Raw genomic sequence first — 24,986 nt, 5'->3', positions numbered from 1 at the left:
TCATGACAATATCATTTTGCTCCGACCTTTACTTACCTGCAGATATATATATAGCTGAATCCCCACCATTGCAGGTGGGAAGGGAAGAATAGAAGGATTTGAGAGAAACATTTCACATGCAGATGGATTGAGATCTTGGTTCCCTACTGTTAGCATAGTGAACTTCGTGGATTACTGTCCCCAAGCCTGCTTCTGCTTAACTAGAATTTCCAGCAAGGTAGTGACCTGTTAGTGGATAGTTCAGTGATCTAGTCAACGGGAGCGGACCACATGTGAACTAGACATATTGACCATACTGAAGGACAACGACAGCATCAATAAATACCACCTAACCTAGCTCACAAGTGAGTCTATAACTTTCTTTAGGCTAATTAAGGGGAAGACCGCCTCACAGCGGCCAACCTACGACCGTAAAATCAAACCCCATAATAAATCCAAAACACATCCATTTTTCAAAGGATGGGGTTGTATTGCTCTCGTCCCCAAACTGTATCCGCGGAAATGTATGGTCCAAGCGAGTAGCAATTTCTCATATGTCGCCTTCACATCCTCTGAGGTAGTGTGAATTTGCAAACACAGAGTTGCTTCGCCAAAGTGGCACCCCGGATATCACTGATTGCCATATTTTTCTGAAAAGCCACCGAAGTAGCTACCGCTCTAACCTCGTGAGCATTAACTTTTAGCAGTTTAAGATCACCATCCGTGCAGGACGAATGAGCTTCCCTGATGGTGTTTCTCAAGAAGAACGCCAGTGCGTTCTTAGACATTGGTAATTCCGGCCTCTTGACCGAAACACCACAGGTTGTCTGACGGGCCTCTACATTGTTTGGTCTTTTCCAGATAAAATTTGAGAGCTCTGACAGGCAAAACTCTCTCTCCGGCTCTCGTCCGAACGAACTCTGATAACCCCTTGATATCAAAGCTTTTAGGCCAGGGGTTGGATGGGTTTTCGTTCTTCGCTAAGAACGAGGGGCTCAGCGAACACACCGCATTGTGTTCTTTGAAACCCACATGTTTACTCATAGCTTGGATTTCGCTAACCCTCTTAGCTGTTGCCAAAGCGGTTAGGAAAATAGCTTTCCTAGTTACATCTTTCAAAGAGGCAGCGTGCATAGGCTCAAATGGGTGGGGCTGACATTAAAAACTTTAACAAGACAACATCTAAATTCCATGAGGGAATCTTGTCTCGTAGCTTTTGATGTTTCAAAGGACCTCAATAGATCATGAAGATCTTTATCATTTGATAAATCCAAGCCTCTGTGTCGAAAGACCGTTGACAGCATACTTTTGTAGCCTTTCATCGTTGACACTGAAAGTTTGTCTATATTTCTAAGATGTAAGAGGAAATCAGCAATCTGGCTCACAGAGGTCGTGGAGGAGGAAATATTTTGCCTTCTACACCAACTTCTGAAGACAGCCCACTTCGATTGGTAGACAGCTTGGGAAGATGTTCTTCTAGCGCTGGCAATAGCTCTTGCACCGATCTTGAAAACCTCTCGCTCTGGCCAACTTTTTGATAGTCTGAATGCAGTCAGACTCAGAGCGGAGAGGTTTCCGTGATACCTCTCGAAGTGGGGCTGTCTGAGTAGATCGATTTTTTCTGGAAGTGTCCTTGGGAAGTCTACCAGAAATGACATGGCCTCTGTGAACCAGTCGCTTGCAGGCCAAAAGGGGGCGATCAACGTCATTCTTGCTCCTTCCGACGCTGCAAACTTCCTTATTACCTCTCCCAGGAGTTTGAATGGAGGAAAGGCGTAGAGATCCATCCCCTTCCAATTCCAAAGCATGGCGTCTATTGCTATTGCTCCTGGGTCTAGAACCGGAGAGCAGTAAATAGGAAGCCTCTTCGTTTTGCTGTCGCGAAGAGGTCTACCAGTGGGCGTCCCCAAACGTTTCCATAACTCCTTGCAAATCTCTGGATGGAGAGTCCATTCGTTGGAAAGCATTTGATGTTGACAGGCTGAGGAGATCCGCACGAACGTTCTGCTGTCCTGAAACGAATCTCGTTAGAATCGTTACATTTCTCAGCTTCGCCCAAAGTAAGATTTCCCTCGTTATCCTGAACAGGGAACGAGATAGAGTTCCTCCCTGTTTTTTTATATATGCGAGCGCCGTGGTGTTGTCCGAGTTGACTTGTACAATTCGTCCCACAATCCTTGACTCGAAGCATTGAAGTGCCAAACGAATCGCCTCTAGCTCCTTGAGGTTTATGTGCCAGGACCTCTGTTCCCCTCTCCAGAGGCCTGACACTTCTTCCTCCCCAGTGTTGCTCCCCAGCCCGTCATGGACGCGTCTGAGAACAACACTAGATCTGGGCTCAGAACTTTGAGGGACATCCCTTCCGATAGCTTGACGGGATCGACCACCACTTCAAATGCTCTTTGATCGATTTGAGGATTCTCAAATCTCGTCTAGGTCTTTCTTGTTCAGTTGTCTGCTAGGAAAAACTGAAGCGTCTGAGGTGCAGCCTTCCCAGAGAAACACAAATTTCTCCAGCGAGGAAATGGTCCCCAGCAGACTCATCCATTCCCTCGCCGAGCATATTTCCTTCTCTAAGAAGACCGATACTTTCTCTAAGCATTTTAGCTGACGTTCTATGGATGGAAATGCTTGAAAAGCCACTGAATCCATCTGAATCCCCAGATACACGATGGACTGTGTGGGAATCAGATGGGACTTCTCGAAGTTGACCAGAAGGCCTAGGTCCTTCGTCAGCTGTAATGTCATATGTAGGTCCTCCAGACACTGTTCCTTTGACGTGGACCGGATAGCCAATCGTCTAAATAGAGTGAGACTCTTATCTTCGAGAGATGGATCCATCTTGCTACATTTCGCATCAGAAGTGTGAATATCATAGGGGCTGTACTCAGCCCGAAACAGAGCTCTGAATTGGAAGACCTGTCCTTTCAGAACGAATCTGAGGAACTTCCTGGACCGAGGATGTATCGGAACATGGAAATAGGCATCTTGGAGATCCAAGGACACCATCCAATCTCCTGTCTCAGGAAGCTAAACAGACTGTGCAGTTTCCATCTTGAATTTTATTTCCTTACAAAAAGATTCAGCCTGCTTACGTCTAGGACAGGTCTCCATCTTCCCGAGTGCTTCGAACAAGGAAGGAAAAGCCTGTTGTAGAAGCCTGGAGAGGTTTCCGTGATACAACTCTTTCTACTGCTCTCTTTTCCAACATTTGATCCAAAAGGTCTAATAAGATCTGTTTGCTTTGAATCCTGATAAGAGGGCGAAAGGTCTATTGGTTCTATGCTTAATGGTGTTTCGATAGACAGGATTTTGTAACCTTTCTCGATCACTTCGAGTGACCAAGAGTTCGCCCCTCTTATCCTCCATGCTTCGGCGAAGAGAGCGAGTCTCGCCCCAACTGGTGTCTGGAGGGCCGAAAAGTCATTTCTTTCCCCTGGTTTTTGTTGAGGGCTCTGCCCCTAGGGAAACTCCTCCCTCGAGCAGCAGCTCTTGAAGAGGCTCTTCACGAAAGGGCTTATAATTCTTCCTAGAAGCTTGCGTGGTTCTTGAAGACATCTGATCAGTAGGACGTTTCGAAGACCGAGACAATAAGTCCTGCGTCGCTCGTTCTTGGAGATTTACTGATAAATCCTTTACCATCGATTGTGGAAAAAGATGAGCGAAAAGGGAGCGAACAACAATTCTGCTTTTGCGCTGGCGACACTGACTTAGCTGTGCAAGCTACAGAAGAGTGCGCGTTTCTTCAGGACTCCCGACGCAAAATGTGATGCCAGTTCGTCGGAGCCATCTCTTACTGCTCTGTCCATGCATGACAAAATACTCGCTAAGTCCTCCAATGAGATGGAATCTGGGCTTCTAGACTGAACATCCAAGACCCCAGCCCAAAAACACCAATCTAGAAAGTTAAAAACTTCCAAAGTTTTGTAAAGGCCTTTGAGATGGTGATCTATCTCCGACATTGTCCACGAAACTTTTGCTGATGCCAGGTAAGATCTTCTAGGAGCTTCCACTAAGTGGCGAAATCCCCTTGTGCGGAAGCGGGGATTCTTAAACCTGCTTCCTCTTCTGTCTCGTACACTTCCCCAATCTTCCACTAAGCCTTGTGGGGGGAAGTGCAAAAGAAGTCTTGCCTTTGTCTTTTTGGATTCCATCCAATCATGGATTCTTTTAAAAGCCCTTTTAGTCGAGAGCGAGGTGGCCATTTTGACAAAATTTGGAGTTCTTCCTTGCTTCGAAGTGGTTAGTTGCGAAGGTGGAGAGAGAGGAGGGAACTGGAGCTCGAAACTTTCTCGGGGGAAACAAATCTTTTAAAAGACGAGTAAAGTCTTATAATCCACAGAGGATGAGGTTGTAGGATCCTCCTCCTCTTCCGAAACAGCCTCGCTTGACGATTTATCTTCTAATGGAGACATAGTCTTATTCTGAATTGAACCGAGAAGAAACCAAAGTTTCACCTCCCTTTCGAACCGTAGGTCTTGTGTTTGAAATGCAAATTGGTTATGATACAATAAAGTTTCATACATACTTACCTGCAGATATACATAGCTATAGACGTCCGTCGTTCCCGACAGAATTTCAAATTTCGCGGCACTCGCTACAGGTAGGTCAGGTGATCTACCGCCCTGCTCTGGGTTGGCAGGGCTAGGAACTATTCCCGTTTTCTAATCATAATCTCTCTTCCACCTGTCTCCTGCGGGGAGGCTGGGTGGGTCTTCAATTGTATATATCTGCCAGGTAGTATGTATGAAACTTTATTGTATCATAACAATGTCATTTTCATACATTCAACTTACCTGTCAGATATATACATAGCTGATTGACACCCTTTGGTGGAGGGCAAGAGACAGCTAACTAACTGACTAGACAGGTAAACAACATATGTTGTAGGTATTAATAAACCTTAGTTCCTACCTTTTTAGATGGAAGACTTCGTGGCTACTGCCCAGGAGTCTGCTTCATCTCAGAGCCTTAGCGAGATAGTGATCTGTGGCCAAGAGTTTCTTGTGGATCTGTCGATGGGGTCTCTTCCACTTACTCGACAGAATCCTAACTGGCGTTTGTCAATGGGAGCACATCCGCTTATATGACAACACGCACTAATTTAAGGAGCACACAACCAATCCCGATCACCCGATCCTAACCCGTGTTAGTTCTAAGATTGCCTAGATTATCCCCAAACTCTTTGCAAGTAACCACAAACTCGAAACTCATACATACAAAAATAACAAAATTTTTGTACCCCTCTAATAGTCAGATGTCACTCGATTTTCAAATGAAGAGAAGTTGAAGGGGCCGACCTGTGCGACAACTGACACTCCCATACACCGAAAAACCCGAGGAACACATCCGACAAGAGGGTTACGTACATAAGAGGATTGGTGCTTTCTCCTTACCCAGAAACCGTTTGTGCTGACACAAACGGACCTAACGAAAAACATTTATCATACGTAACTCGCACGTCTTTTAAATAATGGGATGCAACACAGAGTTGCATCTCCAATAATTTGTTGTCCAAAATGTTCTTTAGTGACTATTTCTTGGAACGCCACCGAAGTTGCGATTGCTCTCAACTTCGTGGGCTCCCACTCTTAGAAGATTAACAAAGAATCATCTGGACACTTCTTATGAGCTTCCGTGATAACAACTTCTAACAAAGAAGGCTAAAGCGTTCTTGGACATTGCTCTCTTGGGGTCTTTCACTGAGCACCAAAGACCTTTCTGCGAACCCCCCAACTGCTTCTTCCTGTCCAGATAAAATTTTAGAGCTCTAACTGGGCAAAGGATCTTTCTGCCTCTCTGCCCACCAAACTAGAAAGTCCTTTCACTTCGAAGCTCCCTGGGCCAGGGATTTGAAGGGTTTTCATTTTTGGCCAGAAAAAGGGACTGAAATGAACAAACTGCGGAGTCTCCTTTGAAGCCAACTCTTGATTCAAGGGCGTGCAACTCACTGATTCTTTTTGCCGTTGCAAGAGAGATCAGAAACAAACACTTTCTAGTGATATTACGGAACGAAGCAGTGTGAAGTGGTTCGAATTCATCTGATGAAAGAAATTTAAGAACTACATCTAAGTTCCAGCTTGGAACCTTAGGTACAGTGATTTAGATGTTTCGAATGAACGATGAGGTCGTGCAAATCCTTGTCATTCGTTAGATCTAATCCCTCTGTTTCTAAAGACTGCTGAGAGCATACTCCTGTACCCCTAATAGTTGGTACCGAGAGATGCGACTTTTGTCTAAGAAACAGAAGGAAATCTGCAATTTCGGTCACAGAGGTACTGGAAGAGGACAGCTTCTTCGACCTACACCAGTTTTCTGAAACTTCCCCACCCTTCGATTGGTACACTCGTCTCGTAGATGATCTGCGGGCTCTAGCAATTGCATTTGCTGCCTGGCGAGAAAACCCCCTCGCTCTGACGAGTCTTTCGATAGTCGAAGGCAGTCAGAGCAAGAGCGGGTAGATTTTGATGGTACCTCTCGAAGTGGGGTTGTTTGAGCAGATCTATTCTGTTTGGAAGAGATCTGGGGAAGTCCACTGTCCATTCCATCACCTCTGTGAACCAGATTTGAGCTGGCCAATACGGAGCGATCAGAGTCATCTTGGTTCCTTCGGATGCCACGAATTTTCTGACTACTTCCCCCAGAATCTTGAACGGGGGAAAAGCGTAAACGTCTATTCCTGACCAGTCCAGGAGAAAGGCGTCTGTTGATGACAAGCCCGGGGATCCTCCACCAGGGCACAAAATGTATCTATCCTTTTGGAGAGGAATGTGGCGAAAAGATCTATTTGAGGCTTCCCCCAAAGGCGCCACAGGCTCTGACAGACTTCTGAGTGGAGTGTCCATTCTGTGGGAAGGACCTGGAATCTCTGCTCAGTCTGTCCGCTCTCACATTCCTCTCCCTTGAACAAACCTTGTTAGAAGAATTACCTTCCTTTGGTTCGCCCAAATCAGTAGATCCCGTGCCAGCTCGTACAGAGCAAAAGAGTGCGTCCCTCCTTGCTTCTTGACATAAGCCAGAGCTGTCGTATTGTCCGAATTTATCTGCACGACTTTGCCTCTGACTAAGTGTTCGAGCTCTTTAGCGCCAGGTGAATTGCTAAGAGCTCTTTGCAATTTATGTGCCATGACATGTTCTGCCGACCAGGTGCCTGACACTTTCTGAGTCATGTGGGCCCAATTGTTGCCCCCACCCCAGCCCGCCTCCGAGGCGTCTGAAAACAATGTCAGGCTTGGGTTCCGTACTTGCAGGGACACTCCTTGTTTTCCTTTAGTGGAAGCAACCACCCCACTTCAAATGATGTTTTATTTCTTCCGATATTGGAAACGTATCCGATAGCTGACCTGTCTTCCAACTCCAACTTCTTCTTAGGAAGAACTGAAGCGGTCGAAGATGTAATCTCCCTAGGAGAAGAACTGTTCTAGCGAGGAAAGGGTTCCAGAAGGCTCAGCCATTCCCTCGCCGAAGTGCGCTCTTTCCCTAGAAGTTCGATACTGTGGCACAGCCTTTCTTTAGTCTCTCTTGCGATGGAAAAGCTCGAAAACCCCGAGAATCCATCTGAATCCCCAGATAACCACGTTCTGGCTGGGATCATCTGAGACTTCTCGAGGTTCACGATCAGTCCCAAAGACTTTGTCACTCCAGTGTTATTAACAGGTCCTCCAAAACACTGCTTTTGAGACCTGGCTCTGATGAGCCAGTCGTCCAGGTACATTGAGACATTTATCCTTTCAAGTGTAGGTGTCTCGCTACATTTTTTCATCACCGTCTGTGAAGACTTGAGGAGCCGTGGACAGGCCGAAACACAGGGCCCTGAACTGATAATTTCTGCCTTCGAACATAAATCGAAGGTACTTCCTCGACGAATGGTGGATCGGGATGTGGAAGTATGCGTCCTGAAGGTCTATGGACACCATCCAATCCCCTTGCCGTAGTGCTGCAAGGACTGAGGCAGACGTTTCCATGCTGAACTTCTGTTGTTCGACAAATTTGTTCAGCGCACTTACGTCCAGTACCGGTCTCCATCCCCCCGAGGCTTTTGTTACAAGGAACAAGCGGTTGTAAAACCCCGGGGAGTTGCAATCCAGTACAAGTTCTATTGCCCTTTTTTCCCACATCTGTTCCACCATTTGACGAAGAGTGTCCGTCATCATCTGGTCCCTGTACCTGGCGGACAATTCCCTCGGAGATGTTGTCAAGGAGGAATGTCCTTGAATGGGATGCGATACCCCTTCTTGATAATCGACATTGTCCACGTGTTGGCTCCTAAGTCTTCCCAGGCTTTCGCAAAATACTGTAGCCTGGCTCCTACGGGTGTCTGGAGGACAGAACTTTCACTTCCCTTTCTTAAAGGCACGGAAGGAAGACCTGCCCCTCTTATCGGTTGACTTCCTTCTGGCGATCGGTCTAGTTGGAAGACCTCCTCGAAAGGGCTGTTTCTGAGCTGGGCGAGCCACTTTCTTTCTCCTCACTAGCCACAGGCCTACTCTTCCTTGATGATTGTCTAAGGAGATCCTGGTGGCCTTCTCCGTCAGAGAATGCGCGATGTCCTTCACCAACTGCGAGGGAAAAAGGTGTTCAGAGAGAGGCGCAAACAATAAGGCGGCTCTCTGCGAATGAGAGACGGCCTTTGTGAGGAAAGCACTGTGCACCGCTCTTTTCTTTAAAACTCCTGCACCATATAGCGAGCATACCTCAGCTGATCCATCCTGAACCAGCCTTATCAATGCAGGCTAGGATGCAATTCAGGTTTCTGGGTCGAGTTGTTCATTTTCTTGAGATTTTCTTGGCCAGAAACCCCAAGGGACCAATCTAAGAAGTTAAAAACTTCTAATGTGTGAAATAGACCCTTGATGAGGTGGTCCGTGTTTCCGAAAGCCCCCATGTAACCTTCGCTGCATTCAAGGCGTGCTTCTAGACGAATCCACCAAACTCGAGAAATCTGATTCGGCTGAAACGGACAGAGACAATCCCATATCCTCTCCCGTTTCGTACCAAATTCCTCTCCTCCCTGTAAGTTTGGCTGGGAGGCATACAAAAGACCGTCCTTCCTAACTCCTTCTTCTTCTTGAACCAGGAGTCAAGAGATTGTAGCGCTCTCCTCATAGAAATGGCAGGCTTCATTTTAAGGAAAGAGGAAGACTTGAGTGTTTTCGTGCTCGAAAACTGCGAACGTGGTGAAGGGGGAGCAGCTGGTGTCAAAGAGTCTCCATATTCCTCCAACAGAAGGGACGAAAGGACTTTATAATTAGAAGATCCTTCCTTCATTTCGTCCTCCGAGGCATCTTCTGGGTTAAGAGGCTCGGAAGGAGAAGGCTCTCTCCTTTCTACTGACTCTTCTCTTACTCTCTTCCGAGTGTCAGGTTCATACGAGGAATGCGCCTGGTGTACAGCAGGAGTATCTCGCCTGGGAGGAGTAGCGTGCTTGGGATCCTCCTGGCGCCTGGCAGGCGCAAAGCGCCTCGAATACTCCTGGCTTTCAGCAGGCGCCTGGCGCCTGGCAGGCGCATTTTCATCAGGCGCCTGGCGCCTGGCAGGCGCATTTTCATCAGGCGCCTGGCGCCTGGCAGGCGCATTTTCCTCAGGCGCCTGGCGCCTGGCAGGCGCATTTTCATCAGGGCGCCTGGGGCGCCTGGCAGGCGCAAAGCGCCTCGAATACTCCTGGCTTTCAGCAGGCGCCTGGCGCCTCGTAGGCGCATTATGTTCATAATACTCCTGGCGCGTGGTAGGAGTATTAAGTTCCGCATACTCCTGGCGCCTGGGAGGAGTATAAGCTTCGTAAAACTCCTGGCGCCTGGGAGGAGTATGGCCTTTATTAGGCGCATTTTGTTCAGCATACTCCTGGCGTTTGGTAGGAGTCTTAAGTTCCGAATACTCCTGGCGCCTGGGAGGAGTATAATCTTCGGAATACCCCCGGTGCCTGGGAGGAGTATTTAGTTCAGAATACTCCTGGTGCTTGGGAGGAGTATCCGTCTGATGTTTAGTAGGCGCTTTCCGTCTTATAAGTGCTCTACTCCTAAACAGGATCTTTCTCTTCATCCAGCTCTTGGCGCTTGACTAAAGATCTTGAATGTTGTCCTGGTTCGTTACGCCTACTCGGAGTTTGGCTTCTGGTTGGCGCCCTACTCTTGACAGGAGTGGCTTCCTTTCCTACTTCTTCCGCCTCGCCCCTGCCCAGCGCACCGCCCCCCCCAGAGATGGCCGCCTGTGCGACAACTCCCCTGAAGGATGCGTCGCGCCTGGCAGGAGATAGTTCTTTAGATCTTTTAATAGGAAGCCTATCATCCTTCTTACGAGTAGGCTCCTTATAACGAGTTCCTACTAGCAAGGCTAATTGCTCTTGCATATTCTTCAAAATTTTCTTGGTTGAGGAATCTTCCGAATTAGGCGAGGGAGATCTGTAAGGCGCTCTAGGATCTCCTCCAGTCCCCCAGAGTCTGACTGTATTCTCGACCCTCTTTACTACCGAAGGCGCTCCTCCTTCCGAGAAGCGCTCGGGACTCGAATTGATCTCATGTCAGCAGGCGCCTGGGCCTGGCAGGCTCTTGCATACTCCTCTTCAAAGGGACGGGAAAGATTCGACTCCTTCCACCCTCTTCTCGGAGAAGGCGAACTCGACGACGAAAGCACTCTCGTAGACCCTCTTATAGCGGTCTTTAGCAGTCGATACGATCGTTCTGCCGAAGGGACGCTGATCGTTGGGGATTCTCCACAACCCCGTACGGCTTTCGACTTTCCTTCTCCTCCGGGCCAGGGAGCTTGGAAGAGGTCTAGGCCTGGGAGCGTCGCAGAGAGACCAGACGCCCCCTACCACTACACTGGGGACACTAATATCACTGCCACATTCACTTTCCTTACCTTCCAATGCTGCGACTTTTTCCTGCATTTTCTGAAGGGAAGCTCTAAGTTCTGCTATTTCCGAAGCCGAACTATAGGGATTAGCCATTTGTGAACGGGCTGAAATAGAATGTCATTATCATCATAGGAAGAAGCTACAGAGCTAGAAAGTAAATCATGAGAGGCAGACCTTCTATGGGTTTTCTTCCTCTCTCTATCTCTCTCTAACTTCTTCAAGTAAGAAGTTAGATTCTTCCACTCTTGTGCACTCAGATTCTCACACTCATTACACGTATTCTCAATTGAAACATTCAACCATTCTACAGCCTCGTAACAACTAGTGCGATGGATCTATTCGAAGCTTTCGGAATCCTCACCTTACAGCCCTCATTCACACACACTCTGAAACTAACACTAGAATCAGACATATTCACAAAATCCAAAAACCAACCAAGTCCAAAAACAGTCCACGATAGCGAATGCCAAACAACGATCCAAGTACGTCACCAAATATCAGCGAGAGATGATCAAAAGCTTTGCGAAAAAACGAATTCTAGTCAGGAGGAAGTAACAACAATGTTTGATACAGCCGGCGACAGAGAGATTATGATTAGAAAAACGGGAATAGTTCCTAGCCCTGCCACCCAGAGCAGGGCGGTAGATCACCTGACCTACCTGTAGCGAGTGCCGCGAAATTTGAAATTCTGTCGGGAACGACGGAGTCTATAGCTATGTATATCTGACAGGTAAGTTGAATGTATGAAATCAATTTTGAAGAGGAGAGTCTGCTATGTTCCCCTAACCTTGACTTCTCTCCGAATTTTCCAAACTAACGTCATACGATTTCTCTTGACGAGCACTCATATTGTAGTTTCTACTACTTGAAGCATATGGCGCTTAACCTTCTGACTAGCGACCTGTTCTTTTCTTCCCAGGGTGGCTTTATGCATCGGACGCCTAGCGCCCTCAAAAGCGTCCTCATTTTTGCGTCCTGGAAAGCGTCCTCATTTGCGTCCTGGAACGCGTCCTGATATGAAGGACGGACGAGCGTCCTTACTAGCACTACGCCTCGCGTCCTCAAAAGCGTCCTCATTTACGTCCTGACGTGATGGACATCGTGTAAACACTCCTTTAAAACGGTCTTGAGTTGTAATGCGCCTTGCGTCCTCAAAAGCGTCCTCATATGCATCTTCATATCCTTCTCTGAACTAATATCGTGCGTCTGAAGTCTCTCCAGCCGACGTTTACGACACCGAGCGTCCCGAGAAGCGTTCCTTACGAGCGTCTGGTTAGCAAAGCGTTTCTTTTGTTGAATATTCTCTTCCTGTAAGCCAAGATCAATTCCTCCCAATTCTATTTCTGAGCGATCCTTCTGAACGTTCTTCAACTCTTTTCTTTACCGCCAATACTTCTAGAGACTCTCTCAGCAGGACTGCTTGCGCGTTCCTGATTGAGTTGATGAGGTCTAGAAGGCGACGAATCAGAAAGATGACGAAGAACGAAGAGAAGCCGCAGGAGAAACGTCTAGATTTCTTGACGGGTAGCCATAGATCTTTTTTTACAGACTACGTGATCTTTCTTCTTTCTTGCTGAAAAAAACGCATCCAACTGTTGACGAATCGCTTCGAGGGTCTTTTTTGATGGTGAAGAACCATATGATGGAATGAACCTTTGAGAAGAAGATGGCGAGGGGACGCCTTCTTCCTTCTCTCCGGACTCGAATCAGGACGCTCAGAAAGCGTCCTAAATCTCTTGTGCGGGATACTGTCTTCGAAGTCTTCCGGAGAAGACCGAAGCGTAAATCGAGGCGGAGGACGCTCTCGATCTCGATGAAGCGTCCTCTTCCATCATACCTTTCCTAAGAGGGCGAGAGAAAGACGATGGCCGCCAGTGCGACGTCTTACGTCTTCCTTACCACTCTCACTTGGAGAGGCTGCGTACTCTTCCGTAAGACCTTTCCTAAGAGGGCGAGAAAAGACGATGGCCGCCAGTGCGACACCTTACGTCTTCCTTACCACTCTCAGTCGGAGAGGTCTTCCGAGATTCCCACCCACGGTGAGGTGAGGACTTCTCGGAGGAAGAGAAGCATTCCTTCAAGGTTCGAGCTTGCGCGGCGATCTTTGGTAGCCTGGGGATGCGTCTTCAGGATCTGCCGAAGGGACGCCAGACCGTGTTTAATTCCCGTAACCCTCCTTCGGCCTTCGACATGTCCATTCCCTGTGTTCTGGGAGTCCGACAGAGGTCTCAACCTGGAGGCATTATAGGACCGATCTGACGCCCCCTCCACTTCACTAGGGGCACTAACATTATCACTACACTTTTGCACATTAGATTGTAGCACTTTCATTTTCGATTCAAGGTTCCGAATCGATTCTAAAATGGTAGAAAGGGCATTCCCTTCGGTAACAATCACTTCCTTATCTGAAGGAGAAATTATAGGGTTATGCGTAACCTGTTCTACATTTATGTTAGATTGAGCAACTTTACTTTGACTTTTAACAGAAGCACTCCTGGAGGAAGACCTCTCCTCATTCTGTCACGCTCAAGTCTACGAATGTAAGATTCATACGCCTTCCATTCGACATCAGTTACACTTCACATTCTTTGCACCTATCATCCAACAAGCAAACATGCCCTCTACAATTCGACACACACTGTGTGAGGATCTACCGAGGCTTTTGGTAGCCTCACCTTACATTCTTCTACACCACACACTCTGAAACTAGTAGAACTAGATCCAGACATCTCAATTCTAAGAAAAATCAAAGCCAAAATCAAAATCCAAACCACAATAGCGTATGCCAAATACTAAGCCAAGTCCGAAACCAAAAAGACAATCCAAATACTCAAGTGACAAATGAAGTTTTCGAAATCCTAAGCGGAGGTCTGTAAACAGATGTTTACCGACCGGCGACAGAAGAAAATCTGAATAGAAAATGGGAATGGTTCCCGGTATCCGCCTCCCAGCGGCGGGAATGGGTACTAACCACCTAGCCAACCACTGCGTTTGCCGGGAGTTTCGAAATTCTGTCGGTCGTCAGAGAATACAGCAGATATATATGGCAGTAAGTGTCATGAACAAAATAAAGATTTGACTTCCTTGGGACTAGCTATTTCGGGAGATTGATTAACAGGCCCAGCTCCAGGGCTAGTTGAAAAGTTTTTTGAAGGTACTCCATGCAATGAGTTCTTGAGGGGAGACGTAGGAGCCATTTGTCGAAATACAGGTTTATGCCCATCAAATGGAGCCATTTACTAAGGGAATACCAAATGAAAAGAGAGCAGCCAGTTCTTGCACACCATCTTTGATTGCCTTGGCTAAGCAAGACAGAACTCCCAGCAAGTCCACTGCAAAATTATCCTGGAGGGAGTTGTATTCTTCGTATGATATTGTTAGTATACAATTAGTTTTGTACATACTTACCTGGCAGATATATACATAGCTTACGACTCTGACGTCACGACAGAAAATTTAAAACTCGCGGCACGCTACAGGTAGGTCAGGTGATCTACCTTTACCCGCCGCTGGGTGGCGGTGCAAGAACCAATCCCCTTTCCTGTCAGATTTTCTCTTCCACCTGTCTCCTGAGGGGAGGCTGGGAGGGCCATCAATTGTATATATCTGCCAGGTAAGTATGTACAAAACGTTTATTGTATACTAACAATATCATTTTTGTACATGAACTTCCCTGCCAGATATATACATAGCTGATTGACACCCTTGGTGGAGGGAAAGAGACATTTAAGTCCAGAGAAAGGGGAGACAACATATGTTAAAGGAATAAAAAATACCCTTGGTTCTTACCTGATTTAGGCAGAAGACTTCATAGTTACTGTCTACAAGTCTGCGTTGCCTGAAGAGTTACAGCGAGGGCGTGACCTACAACTGAAAAACTCTTTGGGTCTACCAATGGGAACTGACTCCGCTGACTTGGTAGAATCCAGTTAGGGTCTTGTCAAAGGGGATCAACCCACTTAAATGACAGAGCCTGTCCACTACCAATGCAAGGAGCTTCAAGCACAAACCGATCACCTAACCAAACACAAATGTTAGAACTACGAAAGAAGGAGGTGCCTCCTGCATCCTCCTTCCCACAACCAAAAAATACAATACAAATACAACAAGGGAAAAAATATCTAAAAAGGATATGCTTCAGCTCCCTGCCCCAGCACTGAATCCGCCGATACGTACGGGCCTAACCCAAAGCACTTCTCATACATAATTCTTACGTCTTTCAGGTAGTGGTTGGAGAAGACTGACTCACACCTCCAAAAAGTCGCTTTCATGAGGTTTTGTAAGGACATATTCTTCTTGAAAGCCAAAGACGTCGAGATGGCCCTTCCCTCATGCGCCTTGACTTTCAGAAGTCTATACTGATCCTGGTTACAAGATGCGTGGGCTTCTTTAATAAGGTTCCTAATAAAGAATGACAAGGCATTCTTTGATAAAGGCCTACTGGGGTCTCTTACAGAACACCAGAGGTTGTCTGAGTTAGCCCCAAGTCTTTTCTTCCTCTGGAGATAAAACTTTAGGCTCCTTACAGGGCAAAGAGTTTTCTCCTCTTCTACTCCAACTAGGGAGGATAAGCTTTTTATCTCGAAGCTCCTGGGCCAAGGGGATGAGGGGTTTTCATTCTTGGCCAGGAAAGACGGGAGAAACGAACAAACAGCGGAGTCTCCTTGGAACCCCACATCTCCTTCCAGAGCTTGCAGTTCGCTGACTCTCTTAGCTGAAGCTAAAGCGCAGAGAAACAAGGTCTTCATAGAGAGGTCTCTGAAAGAGGCTGATTGGGGAGGTTTGAATCTCGAGGACCTCAGAAACGATAAAACTACGTCCAGGTTCCAGCTTGGGGTTAAACAAGAGGTTCTTTTAGAAGTCTCAAACGACTTGATTAAATCATGCAGATCCTTATCTTCAGAGATGTTTAATCCCCTGTGTCTAAACACAGAAGAAAGCATGCTCCCGTAGCCCTTTATTGTCGAGACTACCAGACCGCATTTTTCCCTCAGGAAAAGAAGAAAGTCTGCTATTTGGGTCACAGAGGTACTGGAGGAGGAAACGTTCTGATTCCTGCACCAACGTCGAAAAATAAAAAAAAAACATCCCGACTTCGACTGGTAGACCCTGGTGGTGGAAGGTCTACGTGTATTGGCAATTGCTCTTGCAGACTTTGCCGAAAAGCCCTTAGCTCTGACCAGACTCTTGATAGTCTGAATCCAGTCAGACTGAGAGCGGGGAGGTTCTTGTAAAACCTGTCGAAGTGGGGCTGTTTGAGCAGATCGGCTCTTAGTGGCAGGGATCTTGGAATACCTACCAACCATTCCAGTACCTCTGTGAACCAGTCCTGGGCAGGCCAGAACGAAGCAATCAAGGTCATCCTTGCTCCCTCCGATGCTGAGAATTTCCTTGAAAGGAGGAAACGCATAAAGGTCTAAATTCTTCCAGTCCATCAGGAACGCGTCTACCGTTACTGCCTTCGGGTCTGAAATCGGGGAGCAGTACAGATCCATCCTTGCGTTCCTGGATGTCGCGAAGAGGTCCAGATGAGGTCTGCCCCACGTCTTCCACAGCTCCTGGCATACGTCCGAGTGCAGAGTCCACTCTGAGGGAAGGACTTGGTTTCTTCTGCTTAGCAGATCTGCTCTGACATTTCTTTCTCCCTGTACGAACCTGGTGAGGAGACTTATCTCCCTTTCCTCCGACCACAAAAGGAGCATTCTTGCTGTTTCATACAGGGAGAATGAGTGAGTCCCCCCCCTGCTTCCGAATGTAAGCCAGGGCTGTGGTGTTGTCTGAGTTGATCTGAACCGAAGTCTTCTGGACGAGGAGCTCGAACGCTTTGAGGGCCAACCAAATCGCCATCAGTTCTTTTTTTGTTGATGTGCCAGGACACCTGTTCCCCCACCCAGGTGCCTGACACTTCTCTCGAGCCGAGAGTCGCTCCCCAACCTCTGTCCGACGCGTCTGCAAATAACACTAGGTTGGGGTTCTGCAATTGTAAGGAAATGCCTTCCTTGAAGAGAAGAGGGTCTGCCCACCAACGGAGATCCTCCTTTATCTCATTCGAGATCTTGAAGATGAAATCTAGACCCTAAGATCTGCGGTTCCAGTTCCGATTTAGAAAGAACTGGAGGGGTCTGAGGTACAACCTCCCTAGAGAAAACGAATTGCTCCAGCGAGGAGTGTGTCCCCAACAGACTCATCCACTCCCTCGCTGTGCATACATCTTTCTCTAGAAAGGTTGCGACCTTCTCTGAACAACGGGCTATCCTTTCTGGGGATGGATACGCACGAAAAACCTGAGAAACCATCCGAATCCCCAGATAGATACGATCTTGGCTGGGGATTAACTGTGATTTCTCGAAGTTTATCAACAAACCCAGAGAACTTGCTAAGGTCAACGTTATGTGAAGGTCCTCCGGACATTTCTCCTTCGATTTGGCTCTGATCAGCCAATCGTCCAAGTATAGGGACACCCTCACTCCTTTGAGATGTAGCCATTGTGCTACGTTTCTTTCATTAGCCCTGTGGGAATACTTGGGGGGCTGTGGATAGGCCGAAGCACAAAGCCCTGAACTGGAAAACTTTCCCTTTCCACATGAATCTTAGGAACTTGCGCGAAGAAGGATGGATCGGCACGTGAAAGTAAGCGTCCTGAAGGTCCAGTGACACCATCCAGTCCCCGGGACAAAGGGCCGCTAATACTGAAGAAGTTGTCTCCATTGCGAACTTCTTCTTCACAAAGACGTTCAGGGCGCTTATGTCCAGAACCAGTCTCCATCCTCCTGAGGTCTTGGGAACAAGGAAAAGACGGTTGCAGAAACCCGCGGAAAGAGGGTCCTTCACCATCTCTATTGCTTCCTTCTCTAGCATGAGCTCTACTGCTAGAGCAAGGGCTTGATTCATGTGAGGGTCTTTGTACCTGGCCACCAACTCCCTTGGTGTAGTGGTCAAGGGTGGTCTCGAGACGAAGGGAATGAGGTAGCCTTTCTTGACTATAGCGAGGGACCAGTTGTCCGCCCCCTTCTGTTGCCCAGACATCTGCAAAACTCAGCAGTCTGGCACCTACTGTAGTCTGGAGGACACGGGTACTATTTTTTCGATCTGATCGATCGAGAGAAGGTCCTTCCTCTTCTAGGAGGTCTTGTTCCTCTGGAGGAAGAAGAGCGGGAAGAAGGGCCTCCTCGAAAGGGCTCTTGCTTGCTCGACGTTTCCTTCTTCATCTTAGGCTGAAAAGAAGCCTTAGGAATTCTTGCTGATCGAGCCAACATATCCTGCGTCGCCTTTGCCGAAAGAGCGCTGGAAATATCATTAATAATCTTCTTGGGGAAGAGTTGCGGGGAAAGATGCGCGTATAACAGAGAAGCTCTCTGCGCATGAGAGACAGCCTTGGTTAAAAAGGAGCAGAATACTGCCCTTTTCTTTACAACTCCAGCTCCAAAAAGCGAAGCTATCTCTCCAGACCCATCTCTCACTGCCTTGTCCATGCAAGACAGGACTGAATGAAGATCCTCCGGCGAAAGAGACTCTTGATCGTGTGTCTTCTTTGCCAAGACTCCGAGTGTCCAGTCGAGGAAGTTAAACACTTCTAGGACCCAGAAACATTCCTTCAGAAGGTGGTCTAGTTCGCTCACTTCCCCACGTCGTCTTCGCAGAATTAAGAGCCGAGCGACGCGCGGAATCCACCAACGAAGAGAAGTCCGAGTCTGCTGAAGAGGGAAGAGTCAGACCCAAAGGCTCCCCTGACTCATACCAGATTCCCATCTTTCCCGTAAGCTTGGAAGGTGGGAAAGAAAAGACGGTCTTCCCCTTCTCCTCCTTAGACCACCGCCAATCATCAAAGCTCTTAGCGCCTTCTTCATCGAAACAGTAGGTTTCATCTTCACAACCGACGACATCTTCGTAGTCTTAGCCGTAGAAAATAAGGAAGGAGGAGACGGAGGAGCAACAGCCGAAAGGGAATCCCCAAATTCTTGCAAGAGGAGGTCGGTAAGTCTCTTGTAAGAGGAAACCGAAGAATCCCTTGGCAAACCTTCCTCGGAAGCACCATGTCCCTCTTCCGAAGAATGACGTTTGGAAGATCGGCTGCCTGGAGGGGAGCTTTTCCTGGGAGAGCGCCTACTAGGAGAGCGCCTACTAAGGGAGCACCTACTAGAGGAGGCATGCCTGTCCATATCCAAGTCCGAGTCAACTGAAGAGCGCCTGGTAGGAGAAGAGCGCCTATCAGGCTCCTTGCGCCTGCTAGGCTCTTGGCGCCTGTCAGTCTCTATGCGCCTGCCAGGCTCTTGGCGCCTGTCACGAGGAGAAAAGCCTTCCGAAGAAGAGCGTCTATCAGACGCGAAGCGCCTGCAAGGCTCTGTGCGCCTGTCCAGTCGAGAGCGATCACAAGACGGAGATTGTCTTAACTGGCGCCTGCTAGGCTCTTGGCGCCTACTATCTTCTCTGTGTCTGACAGAGCGGCTTCCAGGCGAAGTGCGCCTACTACGATCCTGTAAAATACGAGGTTCCTGGCGCCTGTCAAGCTCTTGACGCTTGCTAGAAGTAGCGCGGATCTTCGGTGAATAGCGCCTACTAGAAGCGAATCGATCCTCCAATTCTTCATGTTTAAATCTAGAAGAGCGGTACTCCGGAGAAGAACGCCTGTCAAGCTCCTTGCGCCTGTCATGTTCAAGACGCATGCTGGGGGGAGAGGAGCGCCTGCTCGGAGAGTGATCTCTGAGGTTCTATTGAATGTGTAAGAGTCTCTACTGCGAGGCTCTTGAACCCTTCCTGCAGGAGGCGAGAAATCCGCAGAGTCTTTCTTCGACTTCTTCACCGGGAGCGAGACGTCCTTCCGACGGCGAGAACTCCCTGCTAAGGAGTCGGCCAAAGCTGAAATCTGCGCCTGCAGACCCGCCAAGATGCGCGCAGGCGATCTCTCAAACTCTTCGACTGGAGGAGAGGCCCGAGCGTGGAAAGGAGAAGAGGATTCTTGAGATCTCCTGGTTCTCTTACGCTCGATCTCCGGCTCTTCCGAGAAGGATTCGGGGTTGGAAGGAAGGGCGCAAGGTTCCTTCCAGGTTCTCTTGAGAGGGTGAGAGGACTCCGAGGCGCTCCATCTACGCTTAGGAGAAGGCGACGAAGAAGACGAGAAGCACTGGCGCAACACCACCTTCTTGGTTCGATCCAAGGCAGCCTGGGAACGAGCAACAGGATCTGCGGAGGGGACACCTGACCGGTGGGGGTTCTCCCTAACGTTCCTGCGGCTTTCGACTTTCCTCCTCCACTGGGTCTGGGAGTCTGGAAGAGGTCTAGGCCTGGAAGCGTTAGTGAGTCGGTCAGACGCACCCTCCACTGCACTAGGGGCACTGCACTGTTCACTGGCACTGTCACTCTTACCTTTATGAGAGCTTACTTTGCTCTCATTGCTCCTTACCGTGTCTCTCAAAGAAGCCATCTTCGAACACGAATCTTCAGGTTCAAAACTGGGAGCAGGGGCTGAAACGGGAGAAGGAACTACGTCTACGATAGGGTTCTCAACATCAAGTTCGCTAACTCGCGATCTACTCGAGCTCCTAGAAGAAGCCTTACAAGCCCTATCCTTCTCTAACTTCCTTAAGTAGGAAGAAAGAGATTTCCATCCGTCCTCATATAACCTTTCACACTCTTTACAGGGGTTAATGAAAGAACATTCATTCCCTCTACAACTTATACACACACTGTGAGGATCTACAGAAGCTTTAGGAAGCCTCACCTTACATTCACTCATCGAACATATTCTAAACATAGAAGATTTCTTAATCTCAGACTCAGCCATTATAAGAAAAAACCAAAGAACAATCCAAAAAACGATCCAAAATAGCGTATGCCAAGCCAACGGACAAAGGGTACTTCACCAAAAGAGTCAATCCAAAAATCGTCGGCAACGAGAATAAATCCACTATCGAGAGGACTTAACAACAGGTGCTGTCAAGCCGGACGACAGAGAAAATCTGACAGGAAAGGGGGATTGGTTCTTACACCCGCCACCCAGCGGCGGGTAAGGTAGATCACCTGACCTACCTGTAGCGTGTGCCGCGAGTTTTAAATTTTCTGTCGTGACGTCAGAGTCGTAAGCTATGTATATATCTGGCAGGGAAGTTCAAGTACAAAAATTTTTTTTTCAGGGCTCCAACTGCCCAGTCCGATAAACTGAAGATCTCGAAAACTTTAAAAATGTGAACGTGATCTTAGCTAAGGCAAATACACCCTTCTCGAAGAATCAACCAAGCTGGAGAAGTCCCCCTTGGAGGAGGCAGAGACTCCCAGGGAGGGAAAGCTTCACCTGTGGCATACAAAAGGTACCTTCTCTTTGACGCTTGAGAAGGTGGGGTGCAAGATGCGGGCTTGCCCATACTCCTCACCTCTGACAGCCAACTATCAATACTTGACAACGCCTTCTTTGAAGAACAGGACAGAACCATTTTTGGTAGTCTGGATGTAAGGTAACTAAATAGAAAGTATTTTAAAAACAAAGCATATGCCAATGTCGGCTGATCTTGACCATTGTCGTCTTCTTCCTCTGATGAAATCAAAGGAACTAAAATTGGAGGGTATTGAGTAGTAGATGAAGGTTTCTTCAAAATGTCTAAGATACTGTAAAGGCGGCGGAAGATAGGGTCCCAGTAGTACTCAAACTCGTTAAGTCTGACAGCAAAGAAGGCCAATGGCGATTGGCTTGAGGCACCAGATATTTAACAGGTGGTGGTGCCAGGCCAGACGCAACAGGCACAGAAGCAGATGGGGGAGGAGACACTGGAGTACACACCGACTCCGAAGAATCCTCAGAAATAAGCGAGTATGGGGACATAAGCTTACCTACCACTAAGCTTTGCTCAGCACTAAAATCATGCAGACAATGGCAGCTAGGAATGTACCATGAGCTCTGGTGCAGCTGAGCGCTGAGCTACCACTGGAATCTGAGCTCCCAGAGGGCACTCAAAATGTACTGTACGATCATAACTGGAAAGCTTGGTACCCACAAGGTACTTAAAAAACACTTCATGTTCATCATTCACAGAACACTCATCTATTATACTGTGTGCTCGACTCCTCATGGGCGCTCGGCAGACACTATGCACTCAACAGACACTATGCACTCAACAGACACTGGGTACTCTGAAGATTTCTTACATGAACGCACAGGAACAAAATAATAGGGAGAACAATACACTTCTTGGTTCCCAAAAACACAGGATGGTTTCTGGACTAAGCTTCTGATCTCTGGAGCGCTTACAATGGCACTGGGAATGCGCACTCAGGGGGTGCAGGCCTTTCCAGCTGCCTGGAAGACATCCCAAAGTGCCAATTATACTTATTGACCAAGTCAGAAGCCAAGCCACTAGATGATAGTGTGTGCACATTCACCTGAATGCCTTTCCAGTGGCTGTCCTCCAAGTCTTGGGAGCAAACACAGGCTCGGTTGAGGAGGCAACTACATGCAGGCAAACCCCAGTGACTCCCTTGGAACGATTTGCCCCCTCGCAGGTCTAGGGGAGTTTGACAGTGACCTTCGTCTAAGAGCGTCGGTGGGACAAGCATCCAGCTCATCCACTAACACAACACTTGCACCAATATTAGCACTCACTTTAGACATAAAATCCTTAACATAAACCCAAGTTGGGTTATAGTATCTACCAAAAAATTAAACTTCTTATTTATTCTTGCATCAAGGCTGTCAATGGCATTGGGCTTGGAAGAAGGGGAGCCAGGTACAGGAGTGGTTGGAAGAGTAAGAGGACTAGGTGTGGGAGAAAACGCAAAGGCATTGGAGGAGCAGAAATTACAGCTCTAACAGGTGGACTTCTCTCCCTATCCCTTTGCAATTTATTCAAATGAAAGAAAATATCTTCCATTTACTCTGGTCCATTCCCTACATTCTTCACAATTAAGATCAGGAGTGCAAACTTGTCCTCTACGGGAACTACTACATATAGTATGGGTATCATATTTTGCAGAAGGCTGCAATACTGCAAACTATGCAAAATTGAGTCTGACATAATAGTCAAAATCAGGAAAGTCAAGCTAAACTAAGCTAAATATGATTAGCACTACCAAACCAACTACACCAAATGCTGACAAATGCGGCAACCAACAGGCGAAAACCAAAACAAAAGCTACCAACAACTGGGTTCATTTGCTGAGCAGCAGGAACAAACTGAGCTCCTCAGCTGGGTTACCTATTCTTTCCAAAAGTGGGTGGATCTAGTAAAAAAAAAAAAAAAAAAAAACTACCATGAATTTAAAAAATTAAGCTACTGTGATTAGTAAGAACTAATAGCAATGTACGTAATTACTCTGTAAGTTACTTACGTAAAAAATATTTTTTTTACTTGGGAAAACAAAAAATGAGTGAACTGCAGCAACACAAATGGTAATATATACAATATATCAAAAGAAACAAGACATGCAGATGGAAAAATAATTTGTTTAACCTAATCACCCACAATAACAAAGAAAATAACCCTAGATTTGAAGCATGAAAATGGGGGCAATGTCAGTTACAGACATATCCTTCATTTAAATTAACCTTCCCTAATGTAGTGTAAACTAACCTAGGCCCTAGAAAATAAAGAAGCAAGTGTTGCATAGTATACTTGAAAGGATATTTCCCAATGAAGCTTAATTTCAGATGCCACTTTGCACCAATAGATTTCTCTATTTTTTTCTGTCACTGAAATATTTGGTGGGATTCTTTGAATATTACTATCATGTGTGCTGCACGCTTTTGGTGGTGTTGCTTATGTTCCCGCATTCAACTTCAAGTTTTGATTAGTTTATTCTAAGCAAGATCTTTAACTCTCTAGTTTCTATATTGTATACATTATAATTTTTCATTGAATTCCATCAATCACTTGACATGATGATTTTATAACCATAGAAATGTTCAAGAAATACAACCACCTGTAATAAGGATTCATGTGCTTGGCAAGAAATTAGATAATTTTACAAGTAACCCACAACTACCTGTGGTGATTTTGTATTGAATTTGTTACTAATTTTTCTTATATGTATATTCACCAACATATTTGTAGGACACAGAAATCACTCCTCACTTTTTTGTATACTACAATGATATATTTTTAAAAAGTCCTTTTCAACCTATAATTTAGACTAATGTGCTGTCTTCTGTGTATCTTCTTTTCTAATAACAATAATATTAGTTAATGGTACAAGTTTTGTCAAATATTTCCTCTACTTATCCAACATAGCATTCCATTTGTTTAATTTGCTAATGGTGGTACTGTCGTAAAATTTCAGAAGCCTGGAATTTGAAGGAATTTGTATTTGATGGGTGTCTTTTGTCTGTTTAAAGTCAAGCCTCAAGATCTTCTATTATCAAGATTTTTTCAGCCATGAATATTACTTTTAATTTAATTTTAGTACAACAAAAAGACAATAGGCTACAGTAATTTGGTAAATGAACGTGATAATGAATATCAGGTAAGGTATTTTGTGTTTGCTATTTCAGACCCTACAGTTTGCTACATCTCTGTAGCTCCATGCAATTTTCAGTTAAGTTAACAATAGATGGATGCAACAGTAAAAGTTATACTTTGCAAGGCATTGTTAACTGAAATTAGCACTAAAATGTCATTTTTCCAAAAAATAAAATTTTTTTCTTGCATTTTATATCATAGCAATAAATTTTACCAAAAAGGTACAGTATTTATTAATCATTAACTAAACTTCATCCGGAACTGTAGCAAATACTAGAAATAATGTTACTTTATTGTACGAAGATGAAAGTTGGATGTATCCTTGTATAAAACACTACCATATATTTTATAGAACTTTGGGTCTGTTAAGTACCAGGTACCTTATGTTAGGTTAGGTTAAGTCTGAGAGGGTCAGCAGTATTACGGGTATGTAGAAGCGTGCAATTGGTATATTTGTTGATCCAATCAACCAATAGTGTAAAATAAAAGCTGTCCAGTGTGACTTAAATAATCCAGCGACAACCATTATCGATGTAAACGGTGGTCACAAACTACTCTTTTTCTAGTTCCTTTTAGGTATAAATCTTAGATGGTTTAACAATTATCAAAAAAACAATATTACCAGTTTCTGTTCCATTTTCCACTACAAACAACACCCATTTGTCATTCTGCATTCATAACAAAGTAAAATTAAGAATATAGGCCATCCCACT

At 46.4% G+C, this 24,986-nt stretch overlaps 2 protein-coding genes across 4 annotated transcripts in view; one reads left to right on the top strand and one right to left on the bottom strand.

Annotated features, from left to right (window-relative positions):
• LOC135207623 (roquin-1-like) overlaps positions 1 to 24,986 on the top strand; it is a 196,911-nt gene that overhangs the window by 1,486 nt on the left and 170,439 nt on the right. The gene's annotated exons all lie outside the window — the stretch shown is intronic.
• Positions 18,541 to 20,252, bottom strand: LOC135209549 (serine/arginine repetitive matrix protein 2-like). The gene is made up of 3 exons (XM_064242206.1): positions 20,195 to 20,252; positions 19,632 to 20,011; positions 18,541 to 19,539 (listed from the first exon to the last, which is right to left on the bottom strand). The coding sequence occupies exons 1-3, from the start codon at positions 20,250 to 20,252 to the stop codon at positions 18,541 to 18,543; spliced, it is 1,437 nt and encodes a 478-aa protein (XP_064098276.1).

The sequence above is a fragment of the Macrobrachium nipponense genome, chromosome 11 (genome assembly GCF_015104395.2).
Source record: "Macrobrachium nipponense isolate FS-2020 chromosome 11, ASM1510439v2, whole genome shotgun sequence".
Classification (NCBI taxonomy): Eukaryota; Metazoa; Arthropoda; class Malacostraca; order Decapoda; family Palaemonidae; genus Macrobrachium; species Macrobrachium nipponense.
Note: the sequence above shows the minus strand (reverse complement) of the source record. Positions and strands in the feature narration are given on the sequence as shown.

Coding starts and splice junctions, on each gene's coding strand:
- LOC135209549 (XM_064242206.1), bottom strand. CDS start 20,252: ATGGCTTCTTTGAGAGACACGGTAAGGAGCAATGAGAGCAAAGTAAGC. Junction 20,012..20,194: donor CAAAGTAAGCTCTCATAAAG/GTAAGAGTGACA, acceptor TCCCCTCCGCAG/ATCCTGTTGCTCGTTCCCAG. Junction 19,540..19,631: donor GGAAGGACGTCTCGCTCCCG/GTGAAGAAGTCG, acceptor CACATTCAATAG/AACCTCAGAGATCACTCTCC.